Source organism: Artemia franciscana, chromosome 1 (assembly GCF_032884065.1).
Source record: "Artemia franciscana chromosome 1, ASM3288406v1, whole genome shotgun sequence".
Lineage (NCBI taxonomy): Eukaryota > Metazoa > Arthropoda > Branchiopoda > Anostraca > Artemiidae > Artemia > Artemia franciscana.
In genome coordinates, this window is record NC_088863.1 from 56,848,241 (window position 1) to 56,874,750 (window position 26,510).

The window sequence follows — 26,510 nt, forward strand, 5'->3', positions numbered from 1 at the left end:
CAAAAAAAGAATTAATATACAAATTTCATTTTAATAATTTATGTGCGGAGAGCCAAAACCAAACATGCATTAATTCAAAAACGTTCAGAAATTAAATAAAAAAAACTAATTTTTTTAGCTGAAAGTAAGGAGCGACATTAAAACTTAAAACGAACAGAAATTACTCCGTATATAAAATGGGTTGTCCCCTCCGCAATCCCTCGCTCTTTACGCTAAAGTTTGACTCTTTGCCACAATTCTACTTTTTAAAACAATTAAAAGCTTTAGAGTAAAGAGCGAGGGATTGCGGAGGGGACAACCCATTTTGTATACGGAGTAATTTCTGTTCGTTTTAAGTTTTAATGTCGCTCCTTACTTTCAGCTAAAAACATTAGTTTTTTTTTATTTAATTACTGTTAAAACGGATCAATAATACGACCGATTTCTCAGAAGATCTAGAGAAAATAGCATAAATGTTCCTCTTAATTGTCTCATTTAATGGAAAAATAGTTTTATCATCATTTCTGTAATAAAACAGATTTCTATGCGCTATGTTTATGGGTGCTGTTTTATGAGTTATGTTTATGAGTTACGTTACTATTTATGGGTCATGTTTTGTGAATTATTTTTTGAGTTATGTGCAAAAAAAGAAGAAAACAACTATGATCTACTTATTTTCATTAGAAGTGTAATTTTATATTTTTCAGTTTTCTTTTCATACTCCTCTGTGTACATCTTTTGTATGTAAAGAGGGCATAAATAAATTGTTATTATTATTTCTGTTACCTGACTGTTACACTGCCTCGCACTACTGTGATTTGGCAATATCTACGTGAATCTACCCGGAAGCTTTGAAAGCCAAAAAGGTGTTATTTTAGTTAAGTTTTGTCTAATCAATAAACGGTTAGTTTTACAAAATAATTTATTTATTATTAGTCTTGTAGTAGCTGATACAAAAGTGTTTTTGGGTGATCTTGATTTGACCTTGCATTAAACTTTCCACGCGGAATCTACCCGTAAGCTTCAAAAGCCGAAGAAAAGTATCAACAAAATTGTCATTAACAAATCTCGTTTGAATATGAAGTAAATCGCCTTTCCAATATTTAATCAGCTTTGAAGCAACTACTATTGCGTCAGTGTTTGTTAGTTGACACCATTCCAATGATAGTTTGATTAGTTTGGGTATTCCTGCTATGAAGGAAGTTATCGGTGAGAATTTTGGAACAGTCTCAGATACTACAGAATTGGCAAAAATTGATTTCAGTTTTCGGCACTGTTTCAAACTTTTTATGATAGCACTGTGAGTCACTTCAGGACAGGCCCATGTAAAATTCCAGTTGCTTATATACAGCGTTTCTAAAGAGCTCCCGAAGTGTTTTGAAATTTCAATAAAAAACTTTTTTGATGCTTGGTCATTAAGCGAAATCATTTTGTGGGCAAGTACCTGAGCCAGTGCATCCGTTTTGTGAAATTTAAACCCACTTAAATTCAGCTCCTTCAGATTTGTAAAATAACAAAGAAAAACAGGCATGTCTGGTCCTTTTATAAGAATTTTCTTTTCATCACTTGCTACCAGAAACACTTCAGTTGATTCAAGGGATAATCTTGAGAGATATTTCCAATTTTTCTTTGACTCGCAGATCTGTTTCACTTTTTGGCAAGTGGCATTGTATTTGTCTGTATATGATGCACTATTTTTGGGGTTGTTTCCGTTTTGTGGTTTTGACACTATTCTTGGATTCCCTTTTTCGGGTCGTTGAAGCTTTACGTAAAACTTGCAATTGGAGAGGTCAAGACTCTCGAGCGATGAGTTTTCGAAATATGAGGCCACTGCCGCCAATGTTGTTACGTTCTTGAAAAGATAAGTAAGATTTACCACAACAATTAAAAACGAACAAAGTACAATAAATATACAACATTAATGCCGTCTTTTTAAGAATTTAACATTATCTCCTTTAATCACTAGTAGAAAGGCTTAACTTGACCAGCAAAAGAAAATTCAGGTCTCCCTTTTTCTTGGCTTAATAGTCATTTTAGATAGTCATGCAATAGATAATTCGTTTATCTTCAGCGGCTAATTGACATGTTATATTACCAAGATTGAAATAAACCTTAGGTAAGTTTGGTAAGTAAATAAGTTTTCTTATCTTCTTTTTTGTATGTGGATTTATTTAAGCTACCCTTGTGGTGCTAGATTTAAAAATGGAACTTGGAATGTTACGACGTTAAAAATGACTATCATATCGACGTTTTGACTGATAAATTTAGACGATTCGAATTGGATTTATTGGGAGTTTCAGAAACTCATATCCCAAAGGAGGAAGCGTGAATTAGGTGACATAGAACTTATTTACTCAGGCAGGAAGGAGGGGGCACGTAGACAGTGAGTAGGGCTCTATTGAATAAGGAAGCTGCTAAGTCTTGTTTAGGCTGTGAAGGTATCAATAATAGAATACTAATAGCTCATTTTATGGTTAAAAAAGTTCAGAGTATCAATTAGGAGCCAACTGACGGAGATACTAGAGACTCAGATGAATTTCGCTTACAGTACAGGAGGAAATAGACACTGTCCCAGGTAGGTTCATGGTTTTTTGCTAGGAAATTTGAACGCTCAGGTCGGTAGAAATAGGAATAGATAGTATCCTAGCCTTGGTAAATTAGATGTTGGAAAATAAAACAGTTAATAGCTACTGACTGTTGCAATTTTGTAGGTATAACAATCTAATTATAACCAATACTGTTTTTTGTCATAAAATGGTCAATTAGTTAGCTTGGTATTCACATGATGGTAACACAGCAAACCTTATTATGTTATAGAAAACCGAAGACTGACAGGATTAAAACAAGATACTAAGATATATAGGAGGGCTGTTATTGATGTTAAAAGTGAAGATCACTATCTAGTGGTGTTTAGGGTTAATTTAAAGCTGATAATTTGGAAGGGTAACTACCTCCCTGGAATTTATGATGTTTTTAGACTCCAGGATGAGAATTTCAGAGAAACCTTCCAGGAACTGTTGAATACTAAACTAGGCAGTTTAAGATTTGGCAATGTTTAAGATTGTTGGAAGAATTTTCAAAAAACCACTATGTGAAGTTGCTGATTGTGTCTTAGGGAAGAAAGTCAGGACTACAGCTAGGAATATTAGTAAAAAATCTTTATGTTTAATAGAGAGGAGAGGGGGCTTTTACAAGGATTATCTGAGTGATAAATCATGTGGAAACAAAAAAAATGTAAAGAAAGTGGAGAAAGTATTTAAATATGAACTAAGGAGGTGGGAAGTGGGGGTCATAGATAAAATTGCCAAAGATCTGGAAGATTATCTCTCCCTGTTTGTCGTCAATTGGCGCCCCTACATTTACCTTTTCTGTGGTGAGTTTTCTTGTCAATAGAGGATACAAAAGCAGCTTTATTTGTTAAAGTGAATACTATTTGGCCGAGATTTTGCTTCAATAAAGAAAGGTTCTAAGTTATCTTGTTTCTTGTATTGATAGGAATTCTAATAATCCTCATAATAATCAGATAAATTAATTTATGTTATAGTCTGACTCGGCATATTAATGATCAAGTTTACGCCTCTGACGTTTTAAAGTTCATCCCGTTTGCTGTTACTTTCGTCAATATCTAGAATCAAACAATTCGTGGTAACGCACTGTAAGTAAGGAGCTACTCGGCCCAATAGTAACTGAATGTCGAAAAACCAGAATTTTCATAGCAAAAGATACATATAAAAAGGATCGGCTTTTAATGCTAATTAAATAAAAAAAAACAAGTTTTTTTAAATGAAAGTAAGGAGCGACATTAAAACTTAAAACGAACAGAAATTACTCCGTATATGAAAGGGGTTTTTCCTCCTCGACACCCCGCTCCTTACGCTAAGTTTTTTATTGTTTTAAAAAGTAGAGTTGCGAGAAAGAATCAAACTTTAGCGCAAGGAGCGGGGTGTCGAGGAGGAAAAGCCCCTTTCATATACGGAGTAATTTCTGTTCGTTTTAAGTTTTAATGTCGCTCCTTACTTTCATTTAAAAAAACTTGTTTTTTTTTATTTAATTTCTGAAAGTTTTTGAATTAATGCATGTCTGATTTTGGCTCTCCGTACATAAATTACTAAAATGAAATTTGCATATTAATTCTTTTTTTGGCTAAATGGCTTTCTCTTAGTTTTGATCAGACGATTTTGAGAAATAAGGGGTGGGGAAGCAGGTCTAGTTGCCCTCCAATTTTTCGGTTACTCAAAAAGGCAACTAGATCTTTTAATTTTTAACGAACGTTTTTATTAGTAAAAAAAAAACGTAACTTAAGAATTAACTTACGTAACAAACGTACATAACTTACGTAACTTACGTTACGTTTTATCCCAATTCATTAAGAATGACCCCTGAATCAGAAAGGCCGTAGAATAAATAGTTGAAATTATTTAAAAAATTTTTAGCATAAAGAGCGAAGTATTTATCTCCTCCTAAATACCTCGCTCTTTCTGCTAAAGTATTTTTAGAACCCTTCATATGCGTAATAATCTCTGTTCGTTTTAAGTTTTAATGCTTCTCCTTACTTTCAATTGAAAAAACTTTTTCATGTTTATATTTTCATTGTTTTTTTTATAGTAATGCTAGAAAGTCCTGCGCCCTTTTCATTGAATTTCTCTTCCCCCATGAAATACTCCTCCAAGGAAAGATCCTCCCATATAGCTCCCTCCCCTGAACCCCACACCCAAACCAAAAAAATCCCCCTGATAACGTCGGTATACTTCCCAGTAACCATTACTGTATGTAAACATTGGTCAAAGTTTGTAACTTGCAGCCCCTCCCCCAGGGACTGTGGGGGGTAAGTCATCCCCAAAGACATAGTTATTATGGTTGTCAACTATGCGGAACAAAATGGCTATCTCAAAATTTTGATCCGTTGACTTTGGGAAAAAATGAGCGTGGGAGGGGGCCTAGGTGCCCTCCAATTTTTTTGGTCACTTAAAAAGGGCACTAGAACTTTTCATTTCCGTTAGAATGAGCCCTCTTGCAACACTCTAGGACCACTTGGTCGATACGATGACCCCTGGGAAAAAAACAAAAAAAAACAACAAAAAACAAATAAACACGCACCCGTGATTTGTCTTCTGGCAAAAAATACGAAATTCCACATTTTTGTAGATTGGACCTTGGAATTTTTTCTATAGGGTTCTCTGATACGCTGAATGCGATGGTGTAATTTTCGTTAAGATCCTATGACTTTTAGGGGGTGTTACCCCCTATTTTCCAAAATAAGGCAAATTTTCTCAGGCTCGTAACTTTTGATGACAAAGACTAAATTTGATGAAATTTATATATTTAAAATCAGCATAAAAATCCGATTCTTTTGATATATCTTTTAGTATCGAAATTCCGTTTTTTAGAGTTTCGTTTACTATTGAGCCGGGTCGCTCCTTACTACAGTTCGTTACCACGAACTGTTTGATTGTAAACATGTGATATTCGTTAAGTTTAGTATTACCCATCAAAAGCTACGAGCCTGAGAAAATTTGCCTGGTTTTCAAAAAAAGGAGGGAAACACCCCCAAAAAGTCTGCCAGAAGGTAGATCATTGATGTATTTATTACATAATATATATATTTTTTCTTTGTTCTTCCCAGGGGTGACAATATCAGCCTAGAAGATCGAGAAAAAACTCAATTGGACGGAGATTAAAATCTATAGCGTCTTTTTAAGTGACCAAAAATTGGAGGGAAACAAGCCCTTCCCAAATCATTCTCCCCAAAGATCAAAGTTCGGAGATGTCGATTTTATTTAGCATATTTGAAAGGTCCAATAAATATGTCTTTACGAATGACAAAACCACCCACAGCCCCCGGGGAAAGGGCTGCAAGTTATGAAGCTCACACATTGTTTACATAAAATAGCCTATTTGTTACTGGGAAGTATACATACATTTTCCTGAGGGGGGTGTCTACAGATAAATTTATTGGTGGGGGAGGGGAGCTTTCCAGGGATTTTACGCAGGGAGAGTTTCTTTTGATAGAACTATTGGTATCAAAATTCCATTTTTTAGAGTCTCAGTTAGTGTTGAGCCGGGTCGCTCCTTACTACAGTTCGTTACCACGAACTGTTTGATATAATGTTTCAATGTACATATCGTATTTAAACATCAGAGTAGGCTGCCCTATTGAAGAAGTCGCGATGGCTTCAGCTACGTACAAAAGATACGCAAAATATTCGTTCTTTCTAAATTATAAAGTAAAAATAAATCATTATTAATGATTTGTTCTGGAAAGCTACTGTTAATCGAAAATTTGGACTAAATATCAAAATTTTGGTCAACATTTCAATCACAATCCAACATTTTTATTCTTAAGCAGAAACATGGAAAAGCGGGGCACTACCAGTCAATTTACAATTATTTAAATATCCTATAGAATTTAACAGCTAGTAATCAGGTATTTATGCTGATGGTATCCCACATAATATCTTGCATGGGCCAAGACAAGGTTTTACAAACAATCAAACAAATTTTTCAACTAAATTAAGGAGCAACACTAAAAATGAAAACAAACAGAATATTTGTAAATGGGGGACCTGCTTTCCTTAACTCCTCGGCCTTTACACTGAAGTTCGACTTTTTGTCCAAATTATTTAAGAGCAACTGCTGCTTTAAAATGAAACGTTTTAAAGCATAAAAAAAAATTCCGTCAGGAGGGAGGAACGAGAGGTTTGAGCGTTGCTCATTACTTTCAGTTGAAAAAATCAAGCCTTTTTATTTAATTAAATCAAAGGATAAGAATTTACCACCGATATAATGGCTTAAATCTTTTTCTCTTGGTTCTCAGATCAGCTGAATTTGACGGTTTATTTTTTATCGAGATTGCTCCTCTTTTTATGGAGGATTTTCCCTTTACTCATTATTAAAAATGTTTTCATATACTTTGTAAATTTTGGTGGGAGTTTACGCTTATAACTAATGTAAATAATGTAAATTAATAAACTCATATGTTTGGGATCACCATAAAAGTGGATTTTCTTGATTCATATATTGCTATTAAAATTCCTTCTTTTAGAGTTTTGCTTATGATTGGCAAGGATCACTCTTTACTTATAGTTTTTCAAGCATGTGGCCATCTTTTTCGCAATTTTGACTGAAAAGAGACCGACTTAGTAGCACAGTTGCCACCCCCAGTGTTTTATCACTATTTGCAGTAATTTTTATATTGCCTAAACAAACAAAAAATCACGAAGTTCCACATAAATCACTAGATTATTAAAAAAATCAATAAATCAACCATAAAATCACGAAAATCTAGAAAATTATTGTCGCTGGTTGGAAACCCTACTTAGTATTCACCTTCAAGATCTTGAGTTATGACCAAGCAGATCCTTGTTTAAAATTTAGTGTATGCTCCATTTTGTTTGGCTTTTGCTCTACTCTATTCATATCTTTACTTTTTGACCCCTCCCTTGAATTTATAATTTCGTTGAAATCTTTCCTTATGAACCCTTCTGACCCCATCCGGGGACAGCCTGTTTTTTGCTTGGCCTCAGATGGATGGTCAAAAAGAACGATCTTTGGCAATGTGTCACACATCATCGGTAAAACGTATAGAGAAAGAGGCTAAAAAGATAAAGAAAGACGAAACAGAGAATTTGAAAGAGAAAAAGAAACTCCAAAGAGAAAAATGTATATAAAAGGATTACCTCAAAATTTCCGTTCCATCCCATTAAGTTTAACTTCTTTAGGATCCTTGAATTTTTTAAAATTTGATTGTTGCCTGCAAACTCAAGTCGTCAATTGAAATTTTTTTGAACTCAGATCAACATCAGATACGGTCTTTGTTGCACTTAAGCCTTGTAAAATCGGAGTCACTTGATCAAAGCTATAAACAAATGTAGTACGTCATATATGACCGTATTATAGTACAAGTCAATTAATTTTCTTATTCTATGCTTTGCATCTTTTGCACTATTAACCTCTTAACCTTCAATTTTGTCGTTCCAAAATGAAATAAAACAATGTACAAAATGGAAAACGAAATCCACAGAATCATAGATATTTTTTTTTTCTTTGTATGTTCATAGAATTCCTGGTGCTCGTGTTTCCTATGTAGCAGACACAAGAAGTCTGATTAATTGATGTCAAAATTATTATGACAATAGAATAAGGGCTTCATACACCTTTATTTGGATTGGGACGCAGTTGGAAAAGAGAAAGAAAGAAAAAAGGAGATAATGGTCTCTCAAAGTAATAACAGCCACTGCTTCTATTGGCGAGAGGTGGATGTCATTTCAAAATTTGTTATGCTCTAACTCAGTCCTTTAGTTTAATTTTTGTTTAAAGTTAATTTTTAATTAATTAAAAGATTAATTTTTGTTAATATTAATTTTTGTATTTGGTCAGAATAAGATATTTCAGTACGTGTTCGTAGTAGTTCTATTCCCGTTCTGTTGGGATGGAAGAGGAGCTTGCGTCGACATGTTGGCCCTGGGTAGCTTGGTGCTCTGGTGAGTTTTTGGTAGTAGTAGTAGTAGTTTTTTTATATTGCTAACCTACTTTTGAGTCAACCAATTTAAGGAGCTTACTGGTTTATCTCCAGTTTAGTAATTTGTATGCTCTTTTCCACATTTTACTAGTCGTGGAATTATACAGCTCCAGAAGTCAGTTTAATGTGGCTATGGATCATTTGAAAAATAGATGGTTCACGCATCATGAGACACGTCTAAGTCAAAAATGAAAACAACATTTAAGAGGCAGCAATACACTTGTTTCTTTAGAGAAACTGCTCTTTAGCCCACCGCCGGTGTGGCAGCGTGGAGAATGAAGCTAACTGGGAGAAACCAAACTGAGGTTCAATCCCAACTGCTGAAGGGTATTTACCATTAGAATAAAACCGTCTAAAGACCTGAGTAACACCCTGGCTGCTCTTCACGACCAATTTTAACGGGATTCGACACCATAAAGAATCGGTCTATCTCGTCCATTATAAAGGTTTTTAGTTTGTGAAGCCACACTATTTAGGATTGATTGGGTTTTTTGGTTTTAGCTTATAGACCTTGGATAGGTGATACGAATAAATGGCAGGAAACTAAGAGCCAACACCTACTTTCCATGAAAAACTTCGTAACTTTTCTTTTTTTGTGCCAAAGATAGAGGTATTTAGTAATGGCGAAACTTATATAATTAGCAAGCGGAAATTTGTTTTTTTCAGTTAAAGGAAGCAAAATTTTCTTTTTAAAATTCAAGAAATGCTAAGTCCAAAATATTTTCTAGTATACTTGCTAAAAAATGTAAAATGCCAAAAATCACCTCAAAATAAATGTTATTTGGTCAATTTGGCAGCTCTGCAATTTTATGCAAAAGGAAAATGCCAAAAATCACAAAAAAATAATTTGGTCGATTTGGCAGCTCTACGATTTTCTGCATTTACATGAATGAAATAAAGTAGGCTTGACAATTTTGGCTAGTTTCAGGAAATCATTAGTGACGCATCTTATTGGCCAAATTTTTATCAAAAATTTTGAGATTTGTCAAATTTAGACTATTTTTGTTTTTAATTTAGACTTTTCTTATGAATATAGAATACAAATAATCTTTCTATTTTAATAAGACATTTCAATAAGACAAATATTATACTGTTTTTTAAATTTTGCAAGAGTTGCTTCAGTTGATACCTTTCAAGCCCAACCAACGTCAGCTTTTCCAAGGATACTGTCAGGACAATTCCTTCTCCAAGACAGTTAAGGTCCATTTTTGTAAGATAACAATTGCTTAGGTCAAGGTGCTTCAATAGACATGTAGAAGTAGTCAAAGATGAAAGAAGATAGTGGAACCCACTTTTATGTTGTGAAGGACTGCAGGCAGGTGTGGTAAGCTCTACTTGTTCAAGAAACATAGCTGAACCACAGGAAACTGAAAAAAGAGTAAGGTAAAAATGTCTTTACATCTAAAATTAGATCCAATGCATACATTTCAGTTGAAAATAGAACAAACGCATATGAATGTACTGGATGTTTGTCCATATATCATGGATTTATAAATTAAAGTGTGTCCCCTTTGAGGAGTGACTGCAAAACATTGAGATATTTAAGAGATGAGGTCTTTGGATGCGTGAAATATTATGAAGTTTGGCAGTTGAATGTGATTAGAAGTGGGTATTAGAATATTATTGTTCGGGTGGGAGGAATTTTCAGGGGAAGTATTGACCACATCGAAACTTTATATATATATATATATATATATATATATATATATATATATATATATATATATATATATATATATATATATATATATATATATATATATATATATATATATATATATATATATATATATATATATATACATATATATATATATATATATATATATTCTTTGATTTATTTGTGCTGTAGAAATGCCCCCTTATCTATTTCAATAGCTATTGGTACTTTGCCTGTAGTCATATCCTTCTGACATCTTTGGCAGTAAGCATCATATCGTATGCTAAATAAGTTACCTATGCTCCTATTACCCTTCATAAGATTTATGATAGAAAAAATTTACAGATCTGCCTTACAATAAATAAAGAATATTTCAGAAAAGTGCCTTCTTTTCTTTTTTTCTTACTTTCATTTATGCTTTAGTGTTCTCTACTTAGCCTTTTCAAAATAAGTCTCCGCTTTATCCCATAGAATCAGATGCTTCCCGTTATGATCCTTTTCACCATACTTTTATATATTTGGCTTAACCAGTATCCCCCCCCCTTGAATATATTGATTATTTAAGATGAAGTTGTAACTCTAACAAAGCCATCCTCATCTGCCATATTTTACTGTAAATATAAGTTAAAAATTGTGTGCTGATTATTACGCTCACTATGATACCTTTTATCATCGCCATGCCTCCTGAAGCTCACACCTGTCGCTTTTACACTTGTAAAGCCATTACCAAGAGCTGTTTGCTAAGCTTTTCTCAAAAGGGGGTGATATCTGATTGGCATTGTATACTCAATCCAAAAATGATCCACTTCATTAGCATCGCTCTACTGGAAATGCCTTTGAGAACAGCTTAGCAAAAGGTTCTCTTAAAATCAGAATGTCGGGCAAAAACTTAGGTGTGACAGTGAAGTTATGTCTATAGTACTTACGATATGGGCAGATGCTGCGCTTACAGCGAACTTTAAAACTAAAAATAATGAATTTTAGTTCTGGCTTCAAACTTAAAGAATAAAGGGCTTGAAGTTTATGGTAGAAGGCTTTGGAATACGAGAGTTTTTATCAACTACCTTTTCTTTTATGCTACTATTTTTCCTGTCTGAAATGTTAGGCTCAAACTTTAGGCGTGACAGTGAGATCGTGGGGTTACGCCAAGGGTAGTTTTATGGGAGGGACAGAGGAGGCACTAGCCCCAGCCGCAGAAATTTTACGGGCGCAAAGTTTCAAATAAATAATCTAACGGTTATAATCATTTTGCAATTTCTGAAATATTATTATTATTAAAATTAAGTAGAACACGCAGTATATAAATGAAAATAATTAATTAATAATTGATTAATTGATAAAATTTAAATATAACGAAAAAATTAAATAATTAAATCAGACCAATTAATTATAATTCAACATTTTAAGTAATGAATAAAAAATAAATTAAAAATAAAATATTTGCCTATTATTATATTGAAAACAATTTTCTTGATAAATAAAAATTTTGCTAAAATTTGGCCTGAAAACTTTGTTGGAGACAGGGGAAGGGGATCTCTCAGCTGTTCCTTAGATATTTCCGACACGCCATTTCGACAACCAGAATGCATCTAGTGTCGTTTAATTTTTTTTCAACATCGATCCAATAATTCCTGGTAGTTTTACTATAACATCCTAATCCTTTTGGAGACCCAAAATCCAGCATACCCCTTTTTACCAATAAAAAATCCTTATAAGTGGGAGCAACTTGAATACCTTACATCCCATCCCAGGGGCTGTGAGGGGTTATGTAATCCTCAAATGCATAGTAATTAGATATTTCGACAATTTTGAACAAAATAGCTTTTTTCAAAATTTAGTTCAGTGTTGAGTGGATGGGGACCTAAAATTGTCAAGGAGGGTTGGTTACCCTCCAATAACTTTCCATCAGCTCCATCAATATACCCTGAAATCTTCCACTTATTATCCTCGATTCTTAGATATGGCTGATAAACCCTTTCGACAACCATCATGCACATTCACTATTCAAAAGAGAAATGTCGGGAAGCAAAATGTCAAAGGGACAATCGTTAATTGCTACCTGCCTTTCTTAATATGGGCAACATACTGGGAGGCAACAAATGTTTTTGAATAGTCAGTCTTAATTTGTTTTAAATATTTTACACAATTGAAAAAAATGGGAATTCCTTTTAAGAAAGGAAATAATATTTTGTGCTCATGAGGCCCTCAGAAAGAGATGATTACTTACCTTGTTTTTCACTTATTGAAGTTACAGTATGAGTGTTCGGTTCATATAAACTCGCTTCAGGGTCCGTAAATGACGCAATTTTACTTGCAGTTTCTGCTAAACGTGGAAGCAATCGTCGCAAATCCTCTGGAGATCCATAATCAACTTCGTTGTCACAAATTGGCAGTGTCTTGAACAAGTTTAGGGACACTGAAATTAATGGGAAAGTTCAGTTGAATTCTTTTATAAAATGTTCTATGTAGTTTACTATATAAAGGCACCTTTTGCTGTGGACTGGAAACAACACACTTAAAAAATAGAAAAAAAGGTAAGTTGGCATCTCATTTTTATGAAATTTTGCAGGAACTATTAATGTTTATAGGGGGTGGTGCAGGGACTGTCAGACATAAAAACAATCCAAACAGCCCCATTAACAGGCGTTAGACCCAAACAAAATTTTTGTTGCATAATAATCCAATTGAATAAGAGTTCACATGGGAATCCTAGGTTTGAACCTGTCTTCCCCTGAATTTGAACAAGTAAATTAAAACTGAGTGCTTTTCGGTGCTACCATGGTAAAACATCTGGAATATTATGCAATAAAAATATTATTTAGGTCTAACACCTCTTAATGGGGCTGTTCGGATTGCTTTTATACCTGAAATATATATATATATATATATATATATATATATATATATATATATATATATATATATATATATATATATATATATATATATATATATATACATAAGCAAAAGATACTTAGAGCACAAATAATCTGCTGTTTTGATAATTGTAGGCTACCTGAAGAAAAAAGATAATTTATAATAATTTGATTCTTGCATTATATTTTATAATTGAAATTTTCATAGAAAAGCTAGACATACCACGGAATATAGCCAAATAAGACTTTTCAACATTTATAAAGTGATAAAACCTCATTTTCATGATATACTCCGTTTTGGTGGTGGAACTTGGTGGAAAAACGTCTCTATAAAACAGACGAAAACGATTCAGTCTGCCGTATTGCTCTTATCAGCTTTCGTTATTATTAGAGAATCATCTTTTTTTAAATCTTTCAAAATTTTTGTATCTTTGTTCTTAAGGTTTTCTTGAAAATTGCCAAAAATTTTAAAAATATTAACGACTCCCAGTCGTAAATCATCTACATTATTAACATCTTTTGAAAACACATGAATTCCTGTCTCAATCTTTGAAAATATTTTTTCTACCGGTACTTTTTTAGGATTTAGTCCAAATTTTGTACCTTTTTCAAGGATTTCCTTTTTACTTAAATTGACCACACCTGGTCCTGGGAAATGTTTAGGTTTATGCGTTGATATATTTTTTTTTTATGTTCTCTTTTCAATTGCAAAAATTTTTGGTTTAACCTTTCTCTCAATAACCTTAAAACATGTTCAAAAGAATTTTTGAAAATTGATATAATTTGTTGGAAATCATAGGCATTAAGAAAACCGCAAAGGATATTTTTGAAAAAATCTATTTCTTTTACAACTTGTGATCCCTGGAAACATTTAACTTTCAACACATGGTTTAAATTCAGTAAATGCGACTTAGGTAAATTTTTTACTCTCGTGTGATTAGTCTCATTATATGTATTTAAATGATACTTGAAACGAAACGATTTTGGGAATATTTTACTTACTTTACACTTTCCTATAAACTTTTGTTGTGTAATTATATTGGCATGTTTTATTGCTAAATTCAAAAGTATTAAAATTCTATTGGTATTTTGCCACCCGTAGTCTAGACGTAAATAATTTCTTAGACCCCACTGCTTTTCCATTTACGAAAAATAAAATATAAAAACAAAACTATACTTTAACTAAAAAAAATCTAAATATTTTTGGATAATTTGGTTTACCCAAAAAACTTGACGAACATAAAATGAGATAAAATAATTGTTTGCAGGTAATGATATAGAAACTATATTAAATTTAGTTAAAATAACTAGCAGGTATACTAATTATCCCAAATTTAGAGATAATTTTTACCATTACCATTTAAAGGATTAGCAATGGGAGGACCCTTAGGCCCGCTGTTAGCATATACTTATGTAGATTGTGTAGAAACTTTAGCTATTGAAACATATTTTTTAAAACCTAAATTTTGGTGCTGATATTTGGATGACGTTTAAGTTATTTGGAATTATGGTGAATCACAAATCGAAGGTTTTCTGGAGCATTTAAATAATTTGGGAGGGGAATTAGTTTTTAAAATTGAAAAAGAAACAGAGAATAAGTTACCGTTTCTGGATATTTGGATCCATAGAAATAATAGCGAACTAGCTTTTTGAAGTTACCGTAAACCGACTAACAATAACCGTTATTTGTCTTTCGCATCAAATCACTCGATCTAAGTAAAAAGGGAGGTAGTTATTTCTTTAGTCGAGATAGTATTAAAATTAGCTTCACAAGAATACATGAGTAGTGAATTATTTTTTATTAAGGATATTCTAGTAGGAAACGGATATCCTGAAAATATTATTTCTCAAATAATTGAAAAAAGGAAAAACCTATAATCATGAAATCATGAACTTCATGAAACCTGTAATATAAGAAGAAAATGGGTCAACTCAAAAAACAAATTATATAACTTTGCCTTATGTCCCAATATTGTCACAAAAATTAAGAAGAGAATTAAAAAAACCTAATATAAAAACAGCATTTAAATCAGGACAAACTATAAGCTCATGGCTAAATAATGGAAAAGACAAAGTTCCAAGAAACCTACAAAAGGGGGCATACAAAATTCCATGCTCTTGTGGTAAATTTTACGTAGGTAGAACAAAGCAGAATTTAAAAATAGGCTACAGCAACACAATAATGCCATAGATTGCTCGCTAAGACATAATAAAAACCTGAAACATTTGAGTCCGCAATAGCGGAACACATGTATAATTTTCCTCATCATAATATTTTATTTGATCAGACAAAAATTGTTGATATATCTGTAAGACTTTTACAAAGTTTCATAGAAATTATAGAAATAAAAAAAAATTATCTATGGGGGCATTAGTTTTAATAGAGATGAAGGAGATTTTAAGATAAATTCAATTTATAATAGTTTAATTAAAGACCAGTTAAAAACTTCAACGAGTAGTGATTTAGATAATTGTCCTGAAACAAGTGCGAACGAAAGTCAAAATAAGGTCAATGTAAGGTCAAAGTAAGGGCTGTGAGAAGTCAACGGACTGCAGCTAAACTAGCAAATGAAAAAATCCATTCAGTTTATAATTCATATATTTGTTTCATTAGCCTGTAAGACTTCTATAGGGGTGGTAGACCTGGGTTTTGGTGACTTTCTTTTGTCTTGTTCAAGTAAATATAATTGTCACTTTTAATAGATTCCCATTTATACACCGATTGTTGCAGAGGAAAGGAACTAGTGGTTTCATTATAAACATTTGCTTTTGTTTTGTCTTAAGTTATTACCATCAGTGCCGGGAGTTTTGTTTATAATGTGAGTTGTTCTTATTTATTTTTTTCGTGTGTTTAGTTGTCGAGGTTTTTTTGTGTGTCTTATGTTTAAAAAAAATCCTTCTTTTTTGTTGTTTGTAATTTTTTTTTGCTGAGAAAGGCTCCCGGACGTGGGGCCGAAATATTCGGAATGCTTTTATTTTTTAGTTAAAGTGTAGTTTGGTTTTTATATTTTATTTTTTGTTCAGTCCTTTGTCGAAATTAAAATCCGTTTTCTCTTTGCTTAATTTTTTGTAGACCTGTTTTAATAATAGAAAAAGAGCCTGTGTCTTTTTCTATCATAATTTCGCATTTTTGTAGATAGGAGACTCGTTAAGTTTTAGGTTGCCTGTCAAAAAATATTGGCTATGAAAATCTGCTTTATATTAGGCAAAGAATTGAAATATCAAACAGTTCGTGGTAATGAACTATAGTAAGGAGCGACCCAGCTCAATAGTAACCAAAATTCTAAAAAACGGAATTTTAATACCATTAGTTACATCAAAAGAATCGAATTTTTATGCTGATCTTAAGTATATAAGTCTCATCAAGTTTATTTTTACCCATCGAAAGTTACGAGCCTGAGAAAATTTGCCTTATTTTAGAAAGAGGGGGAAATACCCCCTAAAAGTCATTGGATCTTAACAAAAATCACACCATCAAATTCAGCGTATCAAAGGAACCTACTGTAGAAGTTTCGAGCTCCTATCTAGAAAAATGTGGAATTTTGTAATTTTTGCCAGAAGACAGATCACGGATGCGTGTTTTTTGTTGGTTTTTTTTCTCCCAGGGGTCATCGTATCGACCCATTTGTCCTACAATGTCGCAAAAGGGCTCATTCTAACGGAAATTAAAAGTTCTAGTGCCCTTTTTAAATTACCAAAAAATCGGAGGGCACCTAGGCCCCCTCTCACGCTCATTTTTTCTCAAAGTCACCGGATCAAAATTCTGAGATAGCCATTTTGTTTAGCATAGACAAAAAATCTAATAATTATGTCTTCCTGGACGACTTAGTCCCCCACCGTCCCTAGGGGAGGGGCTACAAGTTACAAACTTTGACCATTGTTTACATATAGTAATGGTTATTGGGAAGTGTATAGACCTTTTCAGGGGGAATTTTTCGTGTTGAAGGGGGGGGGGGTTACGTGTGAGCATCTTTCCATGGAGGAATTTATCATGAGGAAAGAGAACTTCGATGAAGGCGCTGCAGGATTTTCTAGCATTATTTAAGAAAAACAATGAGAAAATAAATAAAAAAAACAATTTTCAGCTGGAGGTAAGGAGCAGCATTAAAACCTAAAAAGAACAGAAGTTACTGCGTAAATAAGGGGATTCATCTCTTCCAGAATACTTCGCTCTTCATGTTAAAGTATTTTTAGTAATTTCAACTATTTATTCTACGACCTTTTGAATTCAGGGGTCATTCTTAAAGAACTGGGACAAAATTCAAGCTTTAGTGTAAAGAGCGAGGTATTGACTAGCGGGCGAACCCCCTCAAATACGTAAAAAAATATACAAATATAGAAGTCGATAAGCAAGTTAATTTTAAGTTAAGTATATTTATTACTAAAAAAACGTTCGTATAAATAATAAAAAGTTCTAGTTGCCTTTTTAAGTAGCCAAAAATTGGAGGGCAACTAGGCTTCCTTCCCACCCCCTTTTTGTATCAAAATCTTCTGATCAAAACTAGGAGAAAGCCATTTAGCCGAAAAAAAAATTAACATGCAAATTTATCTTAATTATTTATGTGCGGTGAGCCAAAATCAAAACATGTATTAATTCAAAAACGTTCAGAGATTAAATTTAAAAAGCAAGTTTTTTTTAACTGCAAGTAAGGAGCGACACCAAAACTTAAAACGAACAGAAATTATTCTGTATATGAAGCGGTTGTCCCCTCCGCAACGCCTCGCTCTTTACATTAAAGTTTTTTATTGTTTTAAAAAGTAGAGTTGTGGAAAAGAGTCAAACTTTAGGATAAAGAGCGAGGCGTTGCGGAGGGGACAACCCCTTCATATACGAAATAATCTACCTTCGTTTTAAGGTTTGGTGTCGCTCCTTACTTGCAGTTAAAAAAAACTTGTTTTTTTTATTTAATCTTATAGAAGGGAGTATCCTATCTACAAAAATGCGAAATTTTGAGTTTCTTGGATAGAAATGGTCACAAAAGAATCTTTATTTGTTTGTTTGGTTTTCTTTTTTCTCCAAAGGTAATGCTATTGAGAGTCATTCGAATGGAAGTTAAAAATTTTAGTATCATATTTGAATAACAGAAAAAGAGCCTGTGTCACAGCAATATGTCGTTCTGTCATTTTGTGACTCAGAACAACAGTTTAAGGCCAAAGAGGGGTCGAAACATTATTAAGTGAAAGCTATAAGATAATTATTCGATTTAGAATTACCAAAGAGTTGTCAATACTTAGCATATCAGTTTTAAAGGTCATAATGCACAAAGTGGTGCATTGTTGCATTTCATTTCTTTGTCATGCAGTCCATAAAAAATAAACGGTCAATGTAGATCATGCTTTGTAAGTTTCTTTTGACTGAATTGAACCTCCATAAATCTGTTCCAAGAAGTGTATAGTCGTATTAGCGCGGCGACTCAGTGGATCTTTCTGTTAGTAGTAATGTGGAGGAGAATGTCTGAAAAAATCTATTTTTGAACTGGATATTTACTTTTGATAGAGATCCTTCAGATACATATGAGAGGAGGGGGTAGCCTGGTGCATTAGTTTGTGAAAATGTGGGGGAATATATTTTAATATCGAGGGGGATTTCGTTGCTCTTTTTCAAGGAAAACAACAAAAATAATCTCAGGCGGAGAATTGGTGGGGGTATTTTCCGCAAACTGAAGATTTTCCGGGTAGAGGAAATCGTCTGCGAAGGATAACTTTTCCAGAGGAGAATTTTCGTGGAGGAATTTTCTGGGGAGGGGAAATATACTAAATAACAGTTTACATCCATTGAGTTTCAAGGTCTGTGTTGGAAATTTTGAGGTTTGAAATTTTATATTTTCGTTTACACTTGAAGGCTCCGTTTTTAAAGTTTCTGCCCAAGTTATATATTCCTGTACATTGCTAGCAGTTTATTTTGTTAGTTAAAGAAGTTTCCGCAGAAAATACGTTCTTGTTGGTGACAATCTTTTGCAATAATTTGGACAGTGGAAACAGGCCATATGTAGCCTGTAGGTTTGTGGGCGTAAAAAGTATAATACAAGATTTTTCACTGCGTTACAACAACGCATAATGCGAGTCTTTTTTGAGTAATTCGTCCTCAATCGGAAAAATCTTTTAAATTGCTTCATTTCGCTTCCCTAGCAGTAAAAAAAAAAAAAAACAAAGAAAGAATCACAGTGAAAACCGAAAATCAGCCTACATTTTAAGCTTTCTAACTTTCCGTACTTAACAACTCTGGAGAACGATTCATAGCCGGCAGGACCAAAGCTTAACTTAGAAAGGTGAAGCTTGGTTATGTGACAACAAAAGTTCAATGCTTGACACAAAATATCCAATTCTCTAGTTTCCAAATCAATATGAAAAATGAGCGTTGACAATGATGATGTTGGTGAAAGTGATCGAAGTGACTGCGATAAGGCACGGACAATCGAATGAGAAGTGTTGTCACCATTTATTCTTATCGTGAAAGTCTGAAAGAGAAAAGATTAGATGAGGTTAATTTAGAGATTAAATGAGGAAAAAACAAAAATTACAATTGTAACACACACATAACCTTGAAGTTAGTAATACTGAGAAGAAAGTAATAAAAAGAAGCAGTAAAAAAAATCAAGACATGAACAAACTTGTCAAGAAACAAAAGAAAAAAAAATCCAGATCATGAACAGCCATTAGTAACAACTGTAATAATAAAACTCACTTTAAAGAATGGACACACCCAATAACATCTAAATAAAAAAAAATAAGTAAATAAAATAAATTAATTTTCATCTCTAAACTATGGCTCCCTCTTGAAACAACATAATTTTAATATTTTTTAAGAAGTACTAGTGCTCTGCCTCCCTACCACCATCTGGGAGAAAATCGCACACCCCGCCTCACTTATTCAATGTTACGACCTGTCCTGCTACTCCTCCTATCTCTCGTAATCAAGTGAGTTGCATTTCTAGCAAAACGGCTGTGCACCGAACTATTTAATTTAGAATAATCCGAAAAGGGTGAAGGGGACAACTCATTCAGATATTTGTAAGTGAACATAGCAGCTAGTCCTTATTCCAATACTTTTGACTTCCTAAAAGAGTCTACTTTGCTGTTTACATTTTTAGCATAGCAACTAATCAAACAAATAACCTAATCCTGTAAAATTTTTACATGTCTAAAAACGAGGGGCGTAGTTGCCCCCCCCCCCCCCAATAATTTGGAAAGAGAAATTATTGCAAATTCCAAGCCAATCGACTATCTGAATATGGGCCCTCTTGCCCCCCCCCAAATAAATTTTCTCGAGTTATGCCCCTGCTTTTAAAGGTGGTTTCACTAAAGCTTCTTTGTTTTCTGTAGGACTTTTTGGATCCATGGGAAAAGCTGATGGATTTTGTGATTTAAAAATTATTTTTTTCTTTAAATACGATACTTGTTTAACTGCAAAATTTTATTAGAATCCCTAAGTACAGTTGCGAGTAGTAATAATTGCTACTGCTATGGAGCATTCCCTCTTTGTGGAAAAGAAAAGCCTTCTGGAGTGGATATACGGATAATATAAACCTTGATAAGATTTAAAATATTGTATTTCCATTATTCTTATATCACTATAACAAATGTCAAGCAATATTTTTTACTGATAGGCTACTAAACAATAGGGAAAAAATTAATCTCCTGATAAGTTTATTTCTTCTGTTACGTCACCTGTGGACACCGAAAACTTTGTTTTTACACAAATTGATTTATTGCATCATAGGCCAAACACGTTTTGAAAAATTGAGCAAACTGAACAAATTCCAAAAAGACGATAAAAGCATACAAAAATATAAATAATAAAAACAAAACTTGGATATCACTGTATTAGAGAGTGTAGGTATTTTCAATAACTTTATTTTTACCTAGCGCTTTAAAAAGTTATGAAATTAAAGATTAAAATTTTATTTGGTCTTTATAATGAAATAAAGAATTTTTATGCGACCGTAATAAATCTCGCTTCTAAATTAAGAGTAATTGTATTTCAAAACCACAAACATTTCTCTCCTATTTTCTTTTCTTCTGCTTTTACATTCATTTCAAAGTAACATGGAAAAACTAGTAATTAGCTTTGATTAGAAATTTTGCCTAATGGCCAATTAGAGCCTGTATAGTTTTTATGACCCATCATTCAACTATAGGCCTACTGTTATTTAGATTCCCTAGTTTTATTCAGGAGGTTCATAAAACTACAGAGACTGCCTTGCTTTTAATTTTATCAATTTTTCTCCTTTCCTCACAAAATAGTTTCGCCATTGATGAAACACATTTAAGGCAATAATTGAAACAATTGAAATAAATACCTTCTGTATATTTGAAAAAAAAATTGTTTCTTTAATCCAAAAAAAAGATGTTAGGCTACATCCTTTTGTAATACCAAATTTTTTGTAATAGCAATTAAAAAAAAAAAAATATATATCATTCGCTTAAGGATATGTCACAGGTTAAAGTCAATTAGACGTTTCCAGAATTATATTAAAACTCAAGGTTTGACCTATTATACATCATGACGGTAGAGACTAGATTACGAGAGTTATTTAGAATATACGATTGTCTATAAGTTTTATTTATGGCTTAATTTTGCAAGTAGCCTTTAAGACTTGAAGAAATAAACCTGTAAAAAGAAAATCCTAACCAAGGATTGGAATCTCTCAAATAATTTCATAGAAGATAAAATGGTAATGAAGATGCACAGGGACAGGGTAGGATATACTATATCCCCGTGATTGGCTCAGAGAACCCTGGTATAACATTTGTGACGTGAAAATTACTTTTTTGTATCTCATCCCCCCTCAAAAGAAAAACTGAAAGTAAATCAAAATTGGCATTAATCATTTAACAATATCCTTTACTCAATTTGAGAAATTTTTTTTAAACGATCTATTACACAAAGTAGAAGATATCAACGTTTTACCCAAAGTTTTATAGACTAGTGAGGGATTGTGGCGAAATAGATCCATAGGTTTAGAGTGAAAGCTGCGAGAAACTTGTTTTATATATATTGATTAGGCTGGAAGAGGAGGATCTTGCATAGCTTTGGAGGAGTTCACCTCTGGTGGGTTAGTGCTGGACCCACCTTCTGTCAAAGAGTTCAGTGTCCACATTAGTAATTAAAATATCAACTGCATAAATAAATGATATTACGTTCAACAAAAAAAAATTTAAAGAACTTTTGACACATTAATATATTGTATACTTCACCTGTAAATTCGGCTTATTAACATTCTTCTCCATCTTTTCGGACAATACTTCCATATCAGAGGGGTCTAACACTAAACCGTAAGATGACTGATAGGAAAACTCTGTCACACTTTGATTCATATACAAATGATCGAAAAATAACTTCATGGCTTCACTGTCAACATCCTTAGTCAGACGTTGAAGTCTTAAACACTTTACAATGCACGCAGGATCTGAGAGGATATGCGACCAGCCTTCAAGTTCAGTAGTTGTAGTTCGTACAGTTACAAAATCTTGATCAAACAAGCTGGATATAGCTCGAATATTCAATCAAGTAGCACCGGCTTCCCGCAAAAGATCAAAAAGAGTCATCTCTGGCAAGTCAAATGAATGAAGCAGATCAATCACAACATGTGCTTTGTCTCCAAGGAGACCCATTAGAAATTTTAAAAGAAACTCAATGGATTCTCTTTTGCATCAAGGAGGGAGAGCAGATTCTGCTCTAGGCGTTCTAAATCATCGATGATGTACCGTAAGTAGTATGCAGCAAAGTATTCTATAAATGAATTATCAAACAGTTCGTGGTAACGAACTGTAGTAAGGAGCGATCCGGCTCAATAGTAACCAAAACTCTAAAAAATTGGATTTTGATATCAATAGCTACATCAAAAGAATGGCATTTTAATGCTGATTTTAAATATATAAGTTTCATCAAGTTTAGTCTTACCCATCAAAAGTTACGAGCCTGAGAAAATTTGCCTTATTTAGGAAAATAGGGGGAAACACCCCCTAAAAGTCGTAGGATCTTAACGAAAATGACACCATCAGATTCAGCGTATCAGAGAACCCTACTGTAGAAGTTTCAAGCTCCTATCTACAAAAATGTGGAATTTTGCATTTTTTGCCAGAAGACAAATCACGGGTGCGTGTTTATTTGTTTGTTTTTTTTTTTTTCCCAGGGGTCATCGTATCGACCAAGTGGTCCTAGAATGTCGCAAGAGGACTCATTCTAACGGAAATAAAAAGTTCTAGTGCCCTTTTTAAGTGACCAAAAAAATTGGAGGGCATCTAGGCCCCCTCCCACGCTCATTTTTTTCCCAAAAGTCACCGGATCAAAATTTTGAGATTGCTATTTTGTTCAGCATAGTCGAAAATCATAATAACTATGTATTTGGGGATGACTTACTCCCCCACAGTTCCTGGGGGAGGGGCTGCAAGTTACAAACTTCAACCAGTGTTTACATATAATAATGGTTATTGGGAAGTGTACAGACGTTTTCAGGGGGATGTTTTTGGTTTTGGGGGTAGGGTTGAGGGAGGGGGCTATGTGGGAGGATCTTTCCTTGGAGAAATATGCCATGGGGGAAAAAATTAAATGAAAAGGGCGCAGGACGAATCTGGTCACGTTAGAAAAAAACGTCAAATTCAGAGCTTAATATACAATGCTGGGTTTTCGGAGCCTCTCTATTATGGAGTATAATTTGAAAATAACACAACTATACGAGCGATAAAACATATATACCACAACCATAAATCAACTAACGAAAGAACTGCTAAGAGATAACACAACTATAAAGCGAAAACAGGTGAAAACTAACGGGAAAATAAACGAACTAAGAGGTGGAAGGGGCCCAGAGAAAAAATATAATCTTTTTTCAATTTTGAGCCTAACTTCCGCAAAGGAGTAATAATGTCAGAAGCCCCGAAACACCGAATTATTTTCTTTTCAAACAGTTCGTGGTAAAGAACTGTAGTAAGGGGCGACCCGGCTCAATAGTAAACGGAACTCTAAAAAACGGAATTTTGATGCTAAAAGATACATCAAAAGAATCGAATTTTCATGCTGATCCTAAATATATAAGTTTCAATTAATTTAGTCTTTGTCATCAAAAGTTACGAGCCTGAGAAAATTTGCCCTATTTTGGAAAAAAAGGTGGAAACATCCCCTAAAAGTCATAGAATCTTAACGAAAATCACACTATCGCATTCGGCATATCAGAGAACTCTATAGCATCAAAAGAATCGAATTTTCACGCTGATTCTAAATATATAAGTTTCAATTAATTTAGTCTTTGTCATCAAAAGTTACGAGCCTGAGAAAATTTGCCCTATTTTGGAAAAAAGGGGGAAACATCCCCTAAAAGTCATAGAATCTTAACGAAAATCACACTATCGCATTCGGCATATCAGAGAACTCTATAGTAAAAGTTTCAAGCTCCTATCTAAAAAAATGTGGAATTTCATATTTTTTGCCAGAAGACAAATCACGGGTGCGTGTTTATTTGTTTGTTTGTTTGTTGTTTTTTTTTTTCTTTTCCCCAGGGGTCATTGTATCGACCAGGTGGTCTTAGAGTGTCGCAAGAGGGCTCATTCTTACGGAAATGAAAAATTCTAGTGCCCTTTTTAAGTGACCAAAAAAATTGGAGGGCAAATAGGCCCCCTCCCACGCTAATTTTTTCCAAAAGTCAACAGATTAAAATTTTAAGATAGCCATTTTGTTCCGCATAGTCGAAAACCATAATAACTATGTCTTTGGGAATGACTTACTCCCCCACAATTCCTGGGGGAGGGGCTGCAAGTTACAAACTTTGACCAGTGTTTACATATAGTAATGGTTATTGGGAAGTGTAAAGACGTTTTCATGGGGATTTTTTGGTTTGGGGGGTGAGGTTGGTGGGAGAGGGCTTTGTGGGAGGATCTTTCCTTTGAGGAATATGTCATGGGGGAAGAAAAATTCAATGAAAAGGGCGCAGGATTTTCTAGCATTACTATAAAAAAAAAACAATGAAAAAATAAACATGAAAACGTTTTTTCAAATGAAAGTTAGGAATAGCATTGAAATTTAAAACGAACAGAGATTATTACGCATATGAGGGGTTCTAAAAATACTTTAGCATAAAGAGCGAGGTATTTAGGAGGAGATAAATTCCTCGCTCTTTATGCTAAAATATTTTTAGTAATTTCAACTATTTATTCTACGGCCTTTTTGATTCAGGGGTCATTCTTAAAGAATTGGGACAAAACTTACGATTTAGTGTAAAGAGCGAGGTATTAACGAGGATACAAACCCCCTCGTACACATAATAAAAATATAAGAATATAAAAGTTTGTTACGTAAGTTAATTCTTAAGTTACGTATATTTTTTACTAATAAAAACGTTCGTTGAAAATTAAAAGTTCTAGTAGCCTTTTTAAGTAACCGAAAAATTGGAGGGCAGCTAGGCCTCCTTCCCCACCCCTTATTTCTCAAAATCGTCTGATCAAAACTAAGAGAAAGCCATTTAGCCAAAAAAAAATTAATATACTAATTTAATTTCAATAATTTATGTGCGGAGAGCCAAAATCAAACATGCATTAATTCAAAAACATTCAGAAATTAAATAAAAAAAACTAGTTTTTTTAACTGAAAGTAAGGAGCGACATTAAAACTTAAAACGAACAGAAATTACTTCGTATATGAAATGGGTTGTCCCCTCCGCAGTCCCTCGCTCTTTACAACTAAAAAATTTAGCGTAAAGAGCGTGAGACTGCGGTGGGGACAACCCATTTCATATACGAAGTAATTTCTGTTCATTTTAAGTTTTAATGTCGCTCCTTACTTTCAGTTAAAAAAACTAGTTTTTTTTATTTAAGTGTATTAGTAGCAGACATCCGTTTTTCTGTATTCTCTGCCTTGTCAAGCTAGTGTTAGTGTTAATTAATATTCCCACGTCAAAAATTGCTGGATCTTTAACTTTTTTTGTGATTTCATCTTTACTGAATTCAACTGATTTATTTTTCAGCTTGGCTACACAGAGCTCTCCAAATTCCTTCAATATTTTATCGTATTTGTCAGGTAACTTACTGTTTTTAAATGATTTTCTTGATTTTTTGGAAAGTGAACGGCCAATCAGCCACTTCACCAAATTCGTGTGAATTTCAGTTACTTTTGAAGGGAGCTTTCCATCGTCATCTTGAAACAGTACACAGATTGACAAGCATGCTAATGGACATGACGCTAGAGGTCGATATGGGCCATTTTTATTCAATATAAGCTGAAGAAGTTCATTTGCAGACTCTCTATCACCTTTAAAGAAGCTGTGAACAAACTGTGTTAGTTGTGTATCACTGAAGCCTCGAATCGATACTCTTATGGAAACGAGGCTGATAACTTCATCGTCACTAGGTAATGGTCGACTTGTCAACATAACTGTTGCCTGAAAAAAAAAGTGAGAAGTGATGAGGTGGTTGATTAATTCATGCTTAATAGTCAATTTGATTATTTTATATTCCTTATTTATTACAGATCCCTTTATAATTT

The 26,510-nt window shown here is 33.5% G+C and overlaps 1 protein-coding gene across 6 annotated transcripts in view; it reads right to left on the reverse strand.

Annotated features, from left to right (window-relative positions):
• Positions 1 to 858: 858 nt before the first annotated feature.
• The window catches only part of LOC136031642 (mitochondrial tRNA-specific 2-thiouridylase 1-like), a 165,159-nt gene continuing 139,507 nt past the window's right edge, over positions 859 to 26,510 (reverse strand). For 5 of the 6 annotated variants that reach the window (XM_065711307.1, XM_065711290.1, XM_065711325.1 and 2 more), the window contains 5 exons: positions 19,221 to 19,491; positions 12,385 to 12,573; positions 9,627 to 9,864; positions 7,656 to 7,834; positions 859 to 1,831 (listed from right to left, as the gene is read on the reverse strand). In XM_065711307.1, the coding sequence (XP_065567379.1) occupies positions 7,738 to 7,834; positions 9,627 to 9,864; positions 12,385 to 12,573; positions 19,221 to 19,491 (795 nt within the window). In that variant the 3' untranslated portion in view covers positions 859 to 1,831; positions 7,656 to 7,737. Of the gene's footprint in view, positions 1,832 to 7,655; positions 7,835 to 9,626; positions 9,865 to 12,384; positions 12,574 to 19,220; positions 19,492 to 26,054; positions 26,407 to 26,510 lie in introns of those variants that run through there. The other variant, XM_065711332.1, reaches the window with a different exon arrangement.